Source organism: Phascolarctos cinereus, unplaced genomic scaffold (genome assembly GCF_003287225.1).
Source record: "Phascolarctos cinereus isolate Bilbo 61053 unplaced genomic scaffold, phaCin_HiC Scaffold_4;HRSCAF=312, whole genome shotgun sequence".
Taxonomy (NCBI): Eukaryota; Metazoa; Chordata; class Mammalia; order Diprotodontia; family Phascolarctidae; genus Phascolarctos; species Phascolarctos cinereus.
The window spans coordinates 672,184,964-672,204,056 of record NW_027555847.1 but is presented as its reverse complement, the minus strand read 5'-3'; the positions used below and the strand labels follow the sequence as shown (position 1 = coordinate 672,204,056).

The 19,093-nt window shown below is 47.2% G+C and overlaps 1 protein-coding gene across 1 annotated transcript in view; it reads left to right on the top strand.

Moving 5' to 3' along the window:
- The window catches only part of MED16 (mediator complex subunit 16), a 44,711-nt gene that overhangs the window by 2,421 nt on the left and 23,197 nt on the right, over positions 1 to 19,093 (top strand). Inside the window, 6 exon segments of the mRNA XM_020969321.2 lie at positions 2,330 to 2,437; positions 3,979 to 4,162; positions 6,458 to 6,639; positions 6,642 to 6,874; positions 7,958 to 8,063; positions 16,007 to 16,162. Of these exon segments, the coding sequence (XP_020824980.1) occupies positions 2,330 to 2,437; positions 3,979 to 4,162; positions 6,458 to 6,639; positions 6,642 to 6,874; positions 7,958 to 8,063; positions 16,007 to 16,162 (969 nt within the window).

Here is a 19,093-nt window from a genome sequence, read left to right as displayed (position 1 = left end):
CAGTCTCCCAGTTGTGTTCCCACCCTTAATCCTGTCTAGACTCCATTCTCGCTTGGCCACGTGGTGCAGGTCCCTGGCATTCTGTTCACCTCACCTTACTGGCTACTTCCATCCAGATACTCCTTAGACCCCTCCTCCAGTCACCCTGAACTACTTGGCCACTCCTAGATCCCGCCTACAGTCTTCCTGTATGTAAAGTCCATCTTGTCTTCATTAAAGTACTCAGATTCTTAAAATCTAGCCACTGCTCAGATTTCTTAAGAACCTAGCCAATAGTTTACAAATGCTCAGATTCCTTCAGTGTCTGGCCAGTATGGCAGATCTTTAATAAATCTAGGGAAAAAAAGAAAGAAAGAAAGAAACAGATCCTGGACTAGAACCCAGAACCCAGGTCTCCTGGGCTGCTTAGCTCAAACCCAAAAAGAAAGGCTCCCTGCCTATGGACTTAGAAAACCACAAATTAACAGTATCTCTGTTTAATGTATTTTTATTTGTTTTGTTAAACATTTCTCAGTTACATTTTACTCTGGTTCCACCTCTGTGGTATAGACCAGGGTGCTCAGGGATGTTTAGGGGATCCATCGTCCACGTAGAAGCCCCTGGTTCACCTGTGGTATCCTGGAGCATTGGATTCAAGGTCTGGATATCAGGCTGGCGTCACGTGGCTCTGACCCTTGTTTCCTCCTCAGTAGAGTGAGGGAGCAGGGCAGAAAGGCTAAGCTAATGACCTCTGGGGTTTCTTCCAGCCCTCCCAGCATCCTGTAGTTTCCTTGCTCCGTGCACATTGGCCATTTGTTTTGTTTTGATTGAACCTGTGATTCTCAACAGTATAGGGAGCTCAGTTGGAGAAATCCCTCCACCTACGAAGCTTAGGGTCTCGGAGAGTGCCCTTAGATGCTGATTGAGAGAGGAAGCTAAAAGGACTCCACTTTGTCTGCAATTGCTCTTTATCTTGCCTCTCACCCTGTTTGTATTGCAGTCCCTACCTTCTCCCCACCCCCTGGAGACAGTCCTGTCTGTCAGGGTGAGGTCATAGGAGATAGCTACCCCGAAGAAGAGTCGGCCTGTCCAGTCATGGGGTACCGCATCCCCTAAGCCTGCCCTGCAAGCCCCCAGAGCAGCCTTGTGCAGTCATGTTGCTCATTTGTTTTCAGTTGTGTGAGGTTTTCTTTTTTTTTTGGTGAGGCAGTCGGGGTTAAGTGACTTGCCCAGGGTCACACAGCTAATAAGTTTCAAGTGTCTGAGGCTGGATTTGAACTCAGGTTCTCCTGACTCCAAGGCCAGACCTTTATCCATTGCACCATCTAGCTTCCCCTATGTGAGGTTTTCTTAGTAAAGATACTGGAATGGTTTGCCGTTTCCTTTTCCAGCTCATTTTACAGATGAGGAAACTGAGGCAAACAAAGTTAAATAACTTGTCCAGGGCCACCCAGTTGTGAGTATCGGAGGCTAGATTTGAACTCATGAAGACGAGTCTTCCTGACTCCAGGCCCTGGCATTCGGTGCACTGTGGCGCCACCTAGCTGCCCCCGTCCAATCCTAAGGTTCACCATACCCAGTTCACCTCCTGGGTAAATTGAACCTATATAAGCTTTGTTCTTTGGTTCCTTTGGGGCAGGAGTGGGGAACCTTTGGTCTTCTAGGTCCTCGGGCATGGCCTTTTTGACTGAGTCCATGTTTTACTGAACAAGTCTTTTCTTTAAGGGAATTTGTTCTGTGAAGTTTGGATTTAGTGAAAGGGCCACCCTTGAGGACCTAGAGGGCCGTGTGTGGCCTCGTGCCGGTGGGTTCCCCACCCCTGCTTTAGGAGGTCTCTGCCATTCTGGTGGAGCCCCCTTGCTGGTGAACTCAGTAAACTCTCCTTGGCTCCTGAAGTTAAGGTTTTGGGCTTGGTTTTTGGTTTTGATTTGTGGCAGCATTGACAGTTTTACCCACATTGCACGCTGACATAGAAATATAATTAGCCTGTGTTTCTGTGGTGCTTGGCTATCAGATTCTGGATGCCCTTTTCCCCTTAGACTCCGCGGGCCTTTCTAATGCATTTGTAATTTCCGCTTGCATCAGAAGTCGTATCCCCTGTCAAACTGTGAGGTGCATGAGAGCTGTGTCTTGGCTGGCCTTTGTGCCTTCCCCAGTGCCTGGCACATTCATCTCTTCACGGTATGCAGTCCGTACATGTGTGGAGTTGAATAGGTTTTGACAAGTAAGCTAAGGAGGCACTCTCTCATTAGTCATTCTGACTGCTGTTTTTAGTGAGGTGACTACTGTCAGGAACATTAAATTCCTTTCTCTGTCAGCCTTCAGCATTTGCTGTTTCTTCTCTTCTCAGATTTGACCCACATGATTCATATTTTGGATACCGAGCACCCGTGGGACGTGTACTCCATTAACTCTGAACACAATGAAATGATCACTTGCCTGGAGTGGGATCAGTCTGGTGAGAAGGGCTCTTTTTTCTGTCTTCTGTTCTTAATGGCCAGGCCCAGTGGCGATAGGGGGGTGGAGGTGAGTGGGCTGGCCCCTGGAGAATGAAGTTCCACATTTAAAAAAAATATGGCCCTCTGACCTCTTTGGCCCACAGACATCAAAGTGTAGAGCTGGAGGTGAGTGACTTTGGAGCCCTTGTCCTCCCACCAGCTCATTTCACGGACGGGGATAAGTTTAGTATAATAATAACCTGTAGACACAGGGTGACACCTGGATCTGAATGTAGTTTTAGGCTATTAAGTGTTAAAGACTTTTGGACATCTGGTTTATATGGTGCCTTATGCTTACAAAGCGCTTGTTAAATATTTTACTTTTTTTATTATAAACTTGGCAACCCTCAGCTTCAGGAACATTTCTCCGAAGCTCTCACACACATGATACTCAGGGGTAAGATGTCCTCATTTGGCACACCTCCTCAGCACCCCACCTTCCACCCTGCCCCGTTGTTCCCTCCTGTTCTCTGATTGGAGAGGGAGGAGGGTGGTCATCTGAACTCTCCTCCTAGGTCCTCTCTTCAGGGAGGTGGGCCAGGGCTGACGCCTCCTCATTTCCCATCCAGCTACTCGGGACGGCGTCATCCCCCCTTCCTCTCTACCCCAGGGGGAACCTTGCCTCCTTCCTTCCCTCTCACTTCAGCTCTTGCTATGGGTTGTTTCCCCCATTAGACTGTAAGCTCCTTGAGAGCAGGGACTGTCTTGCCTTTTTGTGTCCCCTGTCCCACTGTGTTCTTAACACACAGGTGCTTAAGAAATGTTTATTGACTGACTTATGACCTACCTAAGGCCACACAGCTGGTTAGTGACAGAGAGGAACTCAAATCCAGGGGTTCGGCTCCTAGTCTTGTACTGTGAGGCCACTCGGCGGGCATTGTGAATGACAGGGAACTGGGCCTGGAGTGGGGAAGTCCTGAGTTCCAATCCAGCCTCATGCACTTACTAACTGTGATCTTGGGCAAGTCATTTAACCTTTGTCTGCCTCAGTTTTTCCATCTGTAGATTGGGGATAACAATAGCACCTCCCTCTCAGCATCGTTGTGAGGCCACATGAGATCATATACGTAAAGCACTTTGCAAACCTTGAAGCTCTATAGAAATACTAGCCATTGTTGCTGTCGGTATGGTTGGCATGACCCCTGTCACACTGGTGCTCTTTGCCCACTACCACGGAGTTCCCCCCCACACCTTCCTTCTTTGAAGAGAGGGGGGCTATGGGTGTGGAATGTCACACACACATGCTATCATGCAGGATGGGCTGGGTTTGCCAAACGTACGGGTTATTTTTTGTTTTTAATTTTTAGGTAATAAATCTTACAAGGAAGCCTTGCATTTGGATGGAAGTTGAAGTGCCGTAAAAGCAAAGGCACCAGGGAGACATTTCTTTCTTTTTAATGGATAAGCCCTAACAAACACAGGTTGTTAGACCACCCCCCCCCCCGCTGCCCTTCGGCTTTCCCACCACTCGCTTTTCCTCACTCCCCTGCTTCCCTTTCAGGCTCCAGGCTCCTATCAGCTGATGCCGACGGGCACGTGAAGTGCTGGGGCATGTCCGACCATCTGGCCAACAGCTGGGAGAACACAGTGGGCAGCATGGTGGAAGGCGACCCCATCGTGTCTTTGTCCTGGTTACACAACGGCGTGAAGCTGGCCCTGCATGTGGAGAAGGTGGGTGAGGGGCCGTGGGTGTGGGGAGGGAGCTGAATGAAGCTGTTATCCCACATCCATAGGGTCCTTGCATCATTCTGCTGCTCACGGCAGTGGAGCTGTGGTTCCACCCTGCAAGCAGGTCCTCCCATTGCCTCCTCACTGGCTTGTCTGATCTCTGCTCTGGCTCCCACTTTATGAAGTGTTAGGGATCCCCCGCATCTAAATTGTTGCTGCTGTGAGATGCTTCTCGCTCTCAGAATCCTACCTCTTTCCCTTAGGACATCAGAATCACTGAGGATTTAAGGAAAGATGTACAGAGGGAAGAGAGTGATTATTTCAGAAATAATACCCTGGAGGAAAGAAACCAGGCAGCAGATTGTTGAATGGAGTCCTGTTTATGATGGGCCATCTTTGTTTGTTTTTTTTTATGTATAAATTTATTATTTTTAGTTTTCAACATTCCCTTCCACAAGTTTTTGAGTTCCAAATTTTCACCCCATCTCCCCCCCCCCCACCCCAAGATGTCATGCATTCTGAATATCCCTTCCCCTACTCTGTCCTCTCTTCTATCTCTCTCCCCTTCTCTTATCCCCTTCTCCTTCTATTTTCCTGTAGGGCAGGATAGACTTCTGTATCCCGTTTCCTATATTTATTTCCCAGTAGCATGTGAAAACATTTTTTTTAAACATATGTTTTTAAAACTTTAGGTTTCAAATTTTCTCTCTTCCTCCCTCCCCACCCCCCTCATTGAAAAGGCAAGCCACTCAATATAGGTTGTACATGGGCAGTTATGCAAAACACATCCATAGTAGATGTTGTGAAAAACTAACTCTATTTCCCTTAATCCTATCCTGCCCTCCCATTTATTCTGTTCTTTCTTTTGACCCTGTCCCTCCTCAGAAGTATTTACTTCTGATTACCCCCTTTCCCAATCTGCCCTCCTCTCTATCATCCCCCTGTTCTCTTGTCCCCTTTCCGCCCTATTTTCCTGTAGGGTAAGACAGATTTCCATACCCAATTGAAAGTGTATGTTATTCCCTCCTTAAGCCAAATCCTATGAGAATAAGATTCACTCATTCATGATGGGCCATCTTTGGAGGAGGGCCTTTGAGGCTGTGTTGTGCTCACTCATGAAAGCTAAAAGTGATCACTATAACAGGATCTTATAGTCTCCTTGTTGCAGAGTCTCTTGGGTGTGCGCCACTATCAACGTTTTACAGAGATGGGAAAGAAGGCCAGTATGTGTAAGCCACTTGCTGACAGCTTCTCAGTCACTTTTTTTTAAAAGCCAAATATCTGTGATATTTTCTGTTCTTTTGGAGTCTTCCTCTTTCAGCTGTTTTGTAAAGGGATCTCTGAGCACCTTTACACTTGGTTAATAACTACTAGCTGAAAGGCCTGGTTCAGCCTCTTGAGCTGCGAGTACATGTGTAGTATTCCTTCTGACCTCCTTCTGGTCCTCTGCACTCCTGAACCTACATCCAGTGTCTGGTTCTTGCCTGCTCCTTTTGCCAGATGTCACTGCTTCAGGGGTCCCTTGATCTCCCATAATTCCTGCACAAGGAGCCCACAGTGTGCCAGGTGCCTTCTTCTAAGTCTCTTAACAGACAGTGATCTCGGGCTCTGGGTTATCCAGCTGTTATCCCTGGGGTTCACTGTGTGAGCAGCCTACATCCTTTTCTGCACAGACACCGTACCTCTGGCAAGACACCATGCCTTCTCTCCTGTATTGTCCTTTGTTGATTGTGTGCTGCAGCCCACCCATCCCCTCCATGCCCTTCAGGTACCCCACAGCTTTAGTTCTTCATTATTGGTTCAGCCATTCCCCATTTGGTGGACAGCACTCCCTTAGTTTCTAAACCTTTGCCATGACAAAAAGAGCTACTATAAACGTTTTTATGTGTGTGGTTCTTTTTCCTCTTTCGTCAGTCTCTTTGTGGATTAGGCCTAGTTTGGTATCACTAGGTCAAAGGGTATGCACAGTTTGGGATTTCTTGAAGGCATCCCAGCCTTGTGTGCTGAGGTGTCAGAGGAGGACTTTCGGTGGAGGATAAATATATGACAAAGTAGAACGTAATTAGTTTTAAGGTCTTCACTAAAACCTCACTTTTGTATTGCCTTCTCATTGCTTGGAAGTAATCCCAGGTTCTTTGCTTGTTCTACTGAGCCAGATATGCCCTGGTATTTGCCAACACTGGACTGTCCATTGTCTGAGGTTAACGGTCTAGGCGGGAGCCGGGAAGACTTCCTGAGCTCTGGGCGTTCAAGCTCGATTTTGAAGGTTCGCGTTCAACAGGCATTTCTTCCTTTGCAGTCGGGTGCCTCAGTTTCGGCGACAAGTTTTCTCGAGTCAAGTTCTCGCCCTCGCTGACGCTTTTTGGTGGGAAGCCCATGGAGGGTTGGATCGCAGTGACCATCAGTGGGCTGGTGACTGTGTCCCTGCTCAAGCCCAACGGGCAGGTGCTGACGTCCACGGAGAGCCTGTGCCGCCTGCGCTGCCGCGTGGCCCTGGCGACGTTGCCTTCACCGGTGGCGGCAACATCGTGGTGGCCACGTCTGACGGCAGCAGCACCTCCCCAGTCCAGTTCTACAAGGTGTGTGTCAGTGTGGTGAATGAGAAGTGCCGGATCGACACGGAGATCCTGCCATCCCTCTTCATGCGCTGCACGACAGACCCGGCACGGAAGGACAAGTACCCCGCCATCACTCACCTGAAATTCCTTGCCAGAGACATGTCGGAGCAGGTGAGCTGCGGCTGCCTTTCTTGTGACTCCCCCAGCTTCCCCTCTGAGGCCCCTTACAGTTTCCAAGGCACTTTCCCCACAGCAGCCTGATCCTGTTGATGGCTGCAGGTATTATCATCTCCATCTCTTTGATGGAAAGCTAAAGCTCAGGGAGCCCCTTAGCTCCCCTGGGATCCAGTTTCTTCATGGGGAAAATGAAGATGAGAAAAGATCAGGAAGGTGATCTCTAAGGTCCCTTCCAGGTCTTAATATTCTACTCAACACAACACATATTTATCAAGTGCCTCCGTGCGGCCAGCGCACTGAAGTTATGCAGACAAGATGGAGGATGGCCCTTGCCCTCAGGGAGCTTACATTCCTTTGGAGAGGAAGTACAACCTATATGCAAACATGTAAACACAAGGCAGACTAGAACGGAAAGTGCATTGACCCCAAGCCTCATAGAGGAATTGGTTCCTGGGGAGAGGTGTCTCCCAGGGAGAGAAGGATGGGAAAGGCAGAGACTGTGAGGGAGGGCACTGCGGGCATGGGGCACAGCCTAGGCAGACGCACGGAGGCAGAAGATGGCACATGGAGTTAGGGAATGACTCAAAGTCCAGTTTGCCTGCAAAGCATAGAGGATGGGAAGGGGAATAGTATGAAAATAGAGTAGAAAGGTAGGTTGAAGCCAGGTTCTGGGGGCCCTAAAATGCCAGGCCGAGGAATTCCTATTTTATTCTCTTGGGAGTCACTGAGCAGAGGACTGATGTGGTCAGATGTGCACCTCAGGAGGGTTATTCTGGGAGCTGAATGAGGGCTGAATCAGAGAGGAGACCAGGTCGGAGTGCAGGAAGAGTGGTGAGGATCTCATCTCAGGTGGTGCCTCTCTTGAGTGGAGAGAATGTTACAGGTAGAATCTGAAGGACTGAGCAGCTGATTAGAGTCGAGAAGTTCAGTTGTGGAGGACTAGCGGATGGGCTCTGTGACCTGGCTTGGTTACCAGGTGGCAGGAGGCTCCGCCCTTTCACTTCTGGGCTGGGTCAGAAGCCTGAGGGCTGTGGCTGATTCGCCTTGGGGCCAGCTCCCTTGACCTCTACCCCGCAGGTGCTGCTGTGTGCGTCCAATCAAATGAACAGCATCGTGGAGTGCTGGTCCTTGCGCAAGGAGGGCCTGCCTGTGAACAACATCTTCCAGCAGATCTCCCCTGTGGGTGAGTTTCCTTCCCAAGTGTCCCTTCAAAAAGTTGTGACCCTCTGCCGCTAAAAAGCGTCTGAGCCCTCGCCCCAGGGAACCAAAGGGAAGGGGCTCCGTTTGTTGGGGCATTTTTAATTAATATGTTTCTCACGTAAACATGCTCAGTTTTGAAAGTGAACTTTAACATAGAATGATAATAACTTCTTAGGTACTTGGTCAGTCCTGTTCTGTTGTCCATTTACCTGGCATTTGGGTAGTCGTTTTCCATTTTTGTATTAATACTGAATGCATCTACTCATCTTTTGGTTATGCTTCCTTTGAAGGAACCTTAGAGATCATTTAATATAACTGTCTGCTTCCTCCTCAGCCCTTTTATAGGTCAGGAAATGGAGGCCTGCAGAGGGAATGGGTTTCCAGGGTCACGCCCATAGCAGAGCTGAGATTTGAACAGTCTTTCTAATTCCAAATCTGTTGCTTTTCCGCTGTATTGATGGCCTGACTCTTTTCCTTTATATTCCTTAAATTTGTCATTCTTAATTTCATTATATTCCTTTATGTTTGCATACTACAATTTACTCAGTTATTCCCCAACAGTTAGACATTAAGTTGTTTCTAATTCTGTTATTATGGAAATACTGCTTTAAATCTCTATCTATATCTTTTTTTTAAACAAAAAAGTTTTAAAAATTATTTTATTTGGTTATATTCCTAGTAATAGGATTTGGGGGTCAAAGGATATGGTTATTATTTATTATTCTTATGTATCGTAAGATTGCTTTCCCAAAGGACTCTAGCCATTCCACTAGCAACCTATGAGTGTGCCTGTTTTTCATAGCCTTATCAACATTAAGTTTGATGATTTTTAAAAAAAATTCTGCCAGTTTGATAGCAAGATGGTACCTCAGAATTATTCATTTGTATTCATTAGGAAGACTGGATTTTTTTCTGAGTGAATATTTGTAATTTTTGCATTCTGTTTTCTAAATTGTCTCTTCATATGCTTTGACAGTTATCCTTTGGTTGCTGGCAGTACAAATTAGGAAGATTTTGTGTCCAGGCCACGTGATGGAGTGTACATCTGTTGTATGAGGCCCAGTCGAGATAAGCCCAGAGCAGCTTTACACCTGGTTGGACACAGGATGATGACTTTTAGGCGTGACCATCTCTGGGGTTTTCAGGAGCTGTGCTCTGCATCTCAGGGAGTCTTCTCCAGACTAAAAAGCTCCAGTTTCTTAATTTGATCCTCATGATATGATATGGAGCCCCTTTATTATTCTGGAGCCCCTGCTCTGGACCCTTTCCAACTTATCAGTGGCCTCCCTAAAATGTAGCGCCCAAAGCTAACAGCACTTCACAGGTGTTCTGACCAGGTCTGAGGACAGTCGGACTGCCACATGTTTGGTCTGGGTCACTGTGTGTCTCATGACGGACTAAGAACATATTAGCTTTTGACTCATTTGGAGCTTGTGTTCCATTAAAACCTCCAGATCTTTTTTCAGAGGAACCATTGTCGCTCACACTCTCCCAGCTTGGGTGGCTTTGCCTTCTTCTATGTGGTCCTCATGTTCCCGCTCTATATCACCTGTGCTTGGCTTCTAGGACCCAGGAGCCTGAACATCCTCAAATCTTACGGGCCTGTTTATGACAATTCCTATTCCTACTACCTTCCCCACTAAAAAAAAATTTTCCCGTGGGTTCTTGGCTCAGCTACCCCTCCTCCTTTTCCATCTGACCAATGATGCCATCTACCAAAGCTATACCTCTTCCCTTTTAATACATGTGTACAATGACTGCAGGAGACTCACACTACCCCATCCCCTATACCCTGGGCCCCTAGCTTCTGCCCTCATGGTGGGTCCTCTGTCTCTTTATTCCCTCTGGCTCTCGATTCTTCAGAGTGGCTTTGGGCCCCTGTATTCATATCCGGTTCCGTCTCCTTCCTCTTCCTACAATGACAGAAGAATTCCTGGCCTTGAGATGGTTTGTTTATGATGCATGTTTTGATCTGAAGATCTATTCCATTTGATAGTAAACCACCTTTTACTCAGAAGAACCATTGTCTAGCCATGCTACCCCCATCTTGTATTTGTAAAATTAAGCTCTTGAAACTTTATGTTTATCCTTATTCAATTTAAATTTCCTAGATTTGACCAAGTTATTCTAGCCCCTTGTGATCTTATTAGAGCCTTATTGTTATCCAGACTGTTAGCTATCCCTTTTTTGCTTTGTGGTGTCTGATAATATAATAAAACCTGTGCCTTTATCCAGGTTATTGATAAAAATGTTTAGCAGTATAGGGCCAACCACAGATCTGTGAGGAATACCATTAAAGACTTTTTTCCAAATTGGCATTGACCCATTAATGGGCTGGCTATGCAGCCAGTCCTTAACCCCCCTAAATCTACCATCCCCTAGTCCAGATCTTTCCATCTTGTTAAGAGATTAGTACGAGGGGGGCAGCTAGGTAGCACAGTGGATAGAGCACTGGTCTTGGAGTCAGGAGAACCTGAGTTCAAATGCGGCCTCAGACACTTACTAGCTATGTGACCCTGGGCAAGTCAGTTAACCCCAATTGTTTCATAGAAACTTTGTCAAACACGTGGCTAAAATCCACGTAACAGAACTTACCTCAAAGCCAGGAAGACCTCTGGTGCATGCTGGTTTTGTGACCTTGGGAAGTCTCAGTGTCCTAGACATTTCTCTGAGTTGCTCTTACATCAGTAGAGGGAGTTTCCTCACCTGAAAGTTCTCTGTGTCAGTGAAATCACAGGTCAGATCCCTGTCCCCATTCCTGCGTATCTAGTGACCTTATTAAAAAAGGAAATGATGTTCGTCTGGCACGACCCACGTTCTCTGGAGCTCAGCTGGCTCTTCTTTTGTGTGTCCTTTTCCAGAGATTGCACCAGTCTCTTCATCTCTCCAGCCCCTAGTCCCTCCAGTTACAAAAATGGTGGGTGGGGTTCTTGGGTTAAATGGCCTTGGAGCCCACTACCATCCTTTACTATTAGGTTCTAGAATTTTATCAGGAATTGGAGTTGAGTTGGCCAATCTGTAGTTTTCAGACTCTGTTCCCTTCCCTTTTTTGATAACCAGGGCATTTAACCTTCTTCAGTCCTGGGGCAGTCCCCCATTCCTCACACTCATTCAGGATCTCTGGGAGCGAGTCCTTCCCCCGTCACATTCACCGGTTCTTTCAGGCCTCCGGGATGTGATTTGGCCAGGCAGGGTGACTGGAACCCTGTGGTCATCGGAGCAGCCACTTTCTTAAGTGCTCTCTTTCTCTCTCTGCTTTATCTTGATTTTTAGCTCATCATTAGCCATTTTTTGGTTCTGCCCTTTTCAGTCCAGAGATCGTTTTCCACAGCAGACAAAAAAGCAGTGCTGAACAGTACTGGTTTCTATGTGTCACCCATGTTCCTCGTGCCTTCCACTCAGAGAGCCATCTTGACCCTTTTCAGGGGGCACCTTGTTTTGTTCCCCCAGTACCAGTTAAAAAAAGAAAAACAAAATTCACTGACTAATAAACTTTTTTGTTATCCTGGGCTTTTCTTGCTTATTTTGAATTTAGCCCTCCTGACACTAATTCTTTTAAAAAATTTTTAATAGTTTTTTATGTTAAAACTTTTTTTAACAATTTAAATTTTTAAAAAATCACTTTTCATTACCTAACACAACCTTTCCCCTTCTCATCCCCCACAACTCATCTCTTGTAACAAAGAATGAAAGGGGGGAAAATGGGGTTAAATAACACTCACCAAACTGACTGAAGTGCTTCTGCTCTGCAAGCAGGGGCAGGAGGTGCATTTCTTTCGTCTTTTCTCTGAAGCCACATTATCTTTACACAGCCTCTAGTTTGGCTTTTGATTTTTCCATTTATGTTGTTAGTGTTTGTATTGTTTTCTTGGCTCTGTGTATTTCACTCTGTATCGGTTCAATTTCAGTCTTCCCGAGCTTCTCTGAATTATTCATGTTCATTGTTTCTCAGCCTTGTACATTATGCGCTGTTTGTAACATGCATGTACATGACATTCATATGCCATACTTCCCCAATCGATGGCTGTCTTCCTATGGGACCTCACCCCACCTCATCATCTTTTAAAACTCTAAGTTGGTTCATATATAAACATTGGTCTCGTTAAGCAACGCCTCTTCCCCCTGGTCAGAATTATTTTTCTTGGTGGGTGTCAGAATCTCATTCTTTAAGTTTTCCCACTTCTGCCTTCTTGTGGGATCCTTCCTGTCCTTTCTTTGGACTCTCATCCAGTTCTGCTTCTTGGACATTTAGAGGACTTGTCAGGCTGCACCCTTTCCCTCTGCTTTGCCCGATTCTGAGATGAGCTGGTCACATCCCTGTGAGTGCCCCATTCCTTTGACTTCACAATCAGGGCATCTTTACAGTAGCAGGCCAGCTCCTTGCTTCCTTATTATCACTAAGGCGGCCCAAGACATTATCAGCTTCTCTGCTTTGGGCAGCAAGAGAGTGCCAACAAATGCCTGGATAACTGAAGCTCATTACGATCCATGCCAGACTTGTTACCTGTTTCCCAGACTCATCTGGAGGTTCATCGTGCACTCCAGTGTTTCAGTAGTGCAGAGAGTACTGGGTCTGGAGTCAGAAGAGATCTGGGTTTGATTCTTACCTTTGACATTTAATAGTGTCACGCTTAATCTCTCTCGGCCTCAGTTTCCTTCTGCAACATGAGGATTGCAGCACTTGTTTTCAAGGTTATCGTTACTGTCAAATGAGATAATGTATTTAAAGCTAGGTGACACAGTGGATAGAGCACTGAGTCTGGAATCGGCAAGACCAGAATTCAGATCCCAGCCTCTGACACTTACTAGATGAGTAGGTCACTTAACCTCTGGTTCTGTTTCTCCATCTGTAAAATGGGGATGGTATGAGCACCTCAAAGCTGGTGTGAAGATTAAAGAAGTTAACATTTATAAAGCACCTAGCACAGTGCCTGGCACACAGTAGGTGTTATATAAATGCTAGCTGTTGTTGTTGTTATAGAATACTTTAAAATGTTATGTAAATGTCAATTATTGTCATTCTTAACCCGAATGCTCCTCTACCTTGCTTCCTTCCATTGGCTTCTTCATTTCTTCAAACAAGTGTACTCTTCCTCCTTTCCTGTTCCTTTTGATTAAGGTATGCCCTTTGAAAGCCATCTTGCAGTCGTTATCCACCCAAGTCTCAGTAAAAACTATAACATCAAACTCATTTCCATATGTCGCATGAATTGTTCAGCTGTTGTTCAGTCGTTTCCAGTTGTGTCTGACTCTTTGTGACCCCATTTCGGGTTTTCTTCTCAGAGATGCTGGAGTGGTTGGCCATTTCCCTCTCCAGCTCATTTTACAGATGAGGAAGCCGAGGCAAACAGGGTTAAGTGACTTGCCCAGGGTCACATAGCTAGGGAGTGTCTGAGGTCAGATTTTTGTTTGTTTTTTGTTTTTGTGTTTGAGGCAACAGCTAGTAAGTGTTACGTGTTTGGTCTGAAGCTGGATTAGAACTCGGGTCCTCCTGACTTCAGGGCTGATGCCCTATCCACTGCTGAGATGAGATTTGAACTCAGCAAGAGAAGTAAGTGTTCCCTACTCCAGGCCTGGTGCTCTGTGCACCACGGCGCCACCTAGTGGCCGTAATTGTTCAACCAGCTACTGCCAGTTAAGCCAGCATAAATCTGAAACAGTTGTTGGAAATGTGTGTCATTCACCTTTAGGCTACTGGTATTTATAAGTTAAATGGTGTATAATAATAATAATTAAATGATACATTATTCCCAAAAGGTGGTTGCCCAGAGCTGGTCATACAAATTTTAGAAAGGTGCGTTCATTCAGGAGAATGGAGGCAGAGGAAGACGTTTCCTTGTTAGGAGAGTTAGGAGAGCTGGGGGCACGCACTCAGGAGCCTGCTGCCCGTCTAGATAGAAGAGGGTAGCGGCAGTACTCTCTGCATTACTGAATCACTCGAGTGTGCGACAAATCTCCATGTGGGTTTGGGAAACAGGTAACAAGCTTGGCATGGATCGTAACGAGCTTCAGTTATCCCGGCATTTCTTGGTGCTCTCTTGCTGCCCAAAGCAGAGAAGCTGATATGTCTTAGGCTGCCATACTGATAATAAGGAAGCGAGGAGACTTGCTCTTGTGGGCCTGTCACCAATAAAGAAGCCCTAATTGTGATGTTAAAGGAATGGGGAATTCACAGCTTTTTTAGCAGTTTAGTCTTTGTTTGGTTGGGTTGTTTTTTTGGTAGGCAGGGGGTTAAGTGACTTGCCCAGGGTCACACAGCTAGTGTTAGATGTCTGAGGCTGAATTTGAACTCAGGTCCTCCTGCCTCCAGGGCCGACGCTCTACCCACTGAGCCACCCAGCTGCCTCAGCAGTTCAGTCTTTTTGTACCAGTTGAGGGAGGAAAGGAGGCCCTGAAAGGAGGCAGCTGTTGCAGCTTACCCTACAGTTCATGCAGGGATCAATCATACACAGCAAAATTGCAAGTGCAGAACAAAATGGAGTCAGTTTTGTTCTTTGGACATAGGTGTCAGGGTTTCTAGTTCACTCTCCTTGCACCTGCATGTAGACATCTGAGTCTGTGGGCTGGCTTTACAGTAGCTCCTTTCTTGGATTCGGTCTTCTCTGAATTTCTTGCTGTCTCTACAGCTGCTTTGCTACTTTTCAGCTGTTCTCTCTCGCCCCAAATTAGCTTGGTGAATATATGTGTAGCACCCCTTTGGATTACACTTGTAAGATTCCAGGCAAATGCTTTTTTACTGGCATTTGTTAAGGACACTCTGGCCCTGGCTTCATTCCTGTATTTTAAGCAGTGGTCCAGAAAGCCAAATCCCATTCTCAGACATCATCTTCAGAACCAGTGGTTCACTTTCTGAAGCTTCCTTTCTCCTCCCAAGATCTTGCCTCCTTTTGGTGGCAGGGATGAAAACACTACCAGTTTCTGATCAGTGAAGTGAGGTCACAGTACCGTGTCCCTCACAGGGTCATTGTGAAATTTGGGCTCTGTAAATTTGGTCACACTGGAGACCAGCTACTGGTAGGTGTTATTGTATTCCCAAGTGATCTACTCCTCTTCCCCCAAATCATTCAGTGTTTTTCCGATCCAACCCCCAATGTTGCCTTTTGCCATCCTGCCCCCAGGGCATCCTCATTCAGCAGTGCCCTCCTCCATTGCCCTGACCTGGCCACCCCAGCTTGATGTGATCTTTTCCTTCTGTCCTCCCATCGCATTTTGTACTCCTCTTATTCATTTGTAGTTGAACTTTCGTTGTGTTTAAGCACATAGCTTAACCCTTCCTCCTCAATTGTAATCCTTGAGGACCAGGCCTCTGCATTATCTTCCAGTCTCTCCCAGTGCCAAGCACTGAGCCCTGCACCCCTCACCCCCACCCCGGGTACTCAGTAGTTAAATATTCAGTGAACGAATGTATGCCTCCCAGTGCTCAGGACTCTTGGCACTTTCCATGTAATGGGATTAAAATGAAACAAGCCCATGTCCTTTTTCCCTGCCCTTTTTCCCTCCACCCCCGAACCTAAGCAGTGCTTTGGTGTGTTTTTGAAGGCACAGATGTAAACACTGAATTAGAGAGGCTGCTTTCTCTTAGTGGTAATGGCTGTTCTGAGCTTTCTGAATGCTGAAGAGCCAAGCACTTGTGACCCCTCCAGATGGCCTGAAGAGGTTGTGGGCTGGCTCTCTGGGCTGCCCTCCCTGCTTCCACTTCCATGGGACCCAGTGTAATTAATGTGAGAGAGGACAAGCTTTGCTTCCTTAATGACACTGCACAGCTCCAGGATCATTTGCCAGTTCTTATGTGCTCTCTGGTCTGCTGTTCCGGGAAAGAGCCCAGGGCCGGGTCTTTGAGCTTCAGTCACATTAAGTAACACATGACTCATGCCATCCGCCTCAAGCGCTCTGTTTGTTTTCTTCTTTCTGTTGCTGTATTTTAAGTCGGAGACAAACAGCCGATGATCCTCAAATGGCGCATTCTGTCAGCGACCAACGACCTGGACCGCGTGTCTGCTGTGGCCCTGCCCAAGTTGCCCATCTCGCTCACCAACACCGACCTGAAAGTGGCGAGTGATACCAAATTCTGCCCTGGCTTAGGTATGGCGTCGGCCGCGATGTCGCGTTCCGTATGCTACACACACTCTCTCACGCTGACCCACGCCTGGCGTGGACACGAGGGGCCCCTTGACAGGAAGCTGCTGGCATCCGCAGTGATTCCTGGGCAGGCATCTCAGAGGTTTGTGAATTTGGATGGGGGAGAACAAACCTGACACCTTTATTTTCACTAACCTCTCATTGAAATTTAACATTTCCTTCAGTTATTTCTAACTCTTCTTCTGAGAAGGAATCTGTACGTTTTACCAGACTGCCACATATGATGGAGCCTGTGTTAGCAGGAAGAAGCTTTGGGGCCAGGGTTAAACATAGTAGCTGACCCTTAAATAACACTTTTCAGGGTATAGATCATGTTGCATTGTAATAGCTTTGTGAGGTGAGGAAGGAGTGCAGTATTATTATACCCATTTCATGGAGGAGGAAATTCAGTGTGGTTAAATGGCTTATGAGATCGTAGGATTTAGAATGGGACCTTAGAGTCCTAACCCCTCTTTTTCTAGATGAGGAAATTGAGGCCCTGGAGAATGGAAATAACGTGCCCAAAGTCATAACCAGCTTCTGGCCCCGGTCTCCTAACCACTCCACATCTGCTGCATCCGGAACCCCTCCTAAAAACCAGATAAAGTTTTCAGTGTGTTGGATGGAGCCACAAGAAAAAAAGAAAGAAATCCTTGTTGGGCGAATAGGAGCCTGTGCTGGGGCTGCCAGTGTGAGGGCCAGCCAGACTTGGCCTCTCCAGAGGCAGTGTCAGGTGATTCTCTGGGCCAAGTGCGAGGTGTCTGTCTGTCTGCCCCTCAGAGCTAGAGATTGGTGGCCAGGGAGGGGAGGGGAGGGACTGCTTCATCCACCACTTACTGTTGGGCCTTTGTCACTGACAGCCTGGGAAGAGGCTGGGAAAGGACCTAAGCACTCTCTGACTCAGTGGTTTGATAGCTGGCTATGCCACGCTGCCTTTTTTTAATTCTTTGTTTTGAGGGATGCTTCACTGGTGGGGGAGGAAGGAAATGTTTGGCAATGAAACTTAAGTAAACACCAGAGGTGGCAATAAGAGGGAAAAGAATAGGAAATGTCGCTTTCAAGGGGAGACCAAGTTTCCCCTAATTCTAGGGCTACGGGGTCCATCCTCTTGGCCTGAGGCACTCAGAGGTCCCTCAGGCTGAGAGGGCAGTTTCACACAATTGCCTTGTCATCGGTCCCAGAACAGAGTCATTTGCACTGAACAGCTGCCCTCTGGGCACGGGAGGATGCCAAGCATCGCCACACTGCCGTGATACCCCCCTGCCACTGCTGCCTTCCCACTGACCAGCTTCCTGGAAGAGATCGAGCTGGGATCCCGGGCCCTCCATCTGCGCCCTTCCCAAGCGCTGGGGGATTGTTGGGCTCCGAGTCTCTGCACAGTGGGTCTTTACCAGGCCTGGCGTCCAGTCTAATGACACTGTTTCATCCTTCCATTTCCTAGCTGGACGCCACCCTGCAAGGTGCTTGGCAGCTGAGTCCAGCTCCTTTTGCCAGTCAGGCTGGCCGGTTCTGTTCCTGTTCCTGGCTGATGCTGACACTTTCCAGAGTTTCCCCAGTCTGCCTCTTTGTAACTCCCCACCTCCCCCAAGCATGGATCCTTGTTCTCCGGTATCACACAGATTTAACGGTCTTTTTCGAGAGTCTGCTCTGTTGTCTCACGGCCTGATGTGGAGTGACCCTCGACTCCTGAGCCTTTTCCTTGGCATTACCTTTCCTAGACAGAGAGGGTGGATTGTGGGTTTTTCTGAGAACCATTCTGCCAGTGTAGAGGATTCAGATTCAGCCACAGGAGCTCATTAGAAAGACTACTTCCCAGGGAAGGGACATGACTGGGAGAGAAAGTAAGAAAAAAAAGACCATCTACAAAGGCATAGAGGGGTTATAGAGTGTGACAGACCTTTGAGATTGGGCCTGACCTCCTCAGAAGTTGGCATGGCCACACTTGTATTCCAGAAAGAAAGCACAGTAGGGGCGCACGGGACATGGATTTGAATGCTGGCTCAGTCATTTACTACCAGTGTGACCCTGGGCAAGTCACACAGTGAGCCTCTCTAGGTCTCAGTTTCCTCATCTGCAAAATGGGCTGGGGGAGAGGGGGCTGAGGAAGGGAGGCGGGGCAGGGTTGTGCCAGGCCCTCTCTGAGATCCTTTGGGCAGCTGTGCGGAGGCTGGATTGGAGAGTGAAAGGATGGCTTCTTCAGACCTTTGGCAGGGCCGATGTGACATTCGGAGTCAGAAGTCCTGTGTCTTGGTGGTCCCTCAGCTTTCTGGAATACAGGCGTGGCCATGTTGATACCTTCAGGATCAGGAAGCTTCACTAGCTCCCTATTGCCTCTAGGATAAAAGTCTAGAGATGCCTTAGCTTGGCATTTAAAGCCCTTTCCAGGGGGCTCCATTCTCCCTCCCCAGATGTCCTTCTGCCCACTCCCCTGCACACCGGCCACATTGCTGCCAAACTGGCCTGTTTGCTGTCTCCTCCTGCTGGCTTTCTGTCCCTCATTGCTGGAACAAAATCCTTCCTTACTCTGCATTGTATTAACTTCCTTCAAGGCTGAGGTCAGGTGCCACCTCTTAGGAAAAGTGTTTTCTGATCCCTCCAGGGCAGGGCTTCTTCACCTTCTCTGTGTCCTAGACCCTTTTGACCTTCCCACAATTGTTTTAAATGAGTAAAATAAAATACGTAGTATTAGGGAAGATATCAATTCTATTGAAATAAGAAATTATCAAGATAGTAAGAGAGCAAGTTCTTGGTCTCATTAGTATCCTCACCCTCCTCAAATGTCTTGTATTTACTTATTTGAGTAAGTGCAGTGTTTCTCCCTCCTCCCCTGCCAGTTCAGTGTGAGGTCATAAGGTCACAAGGTCACAGGTTTAGAGATAAAAGGGTCCTCTGAGG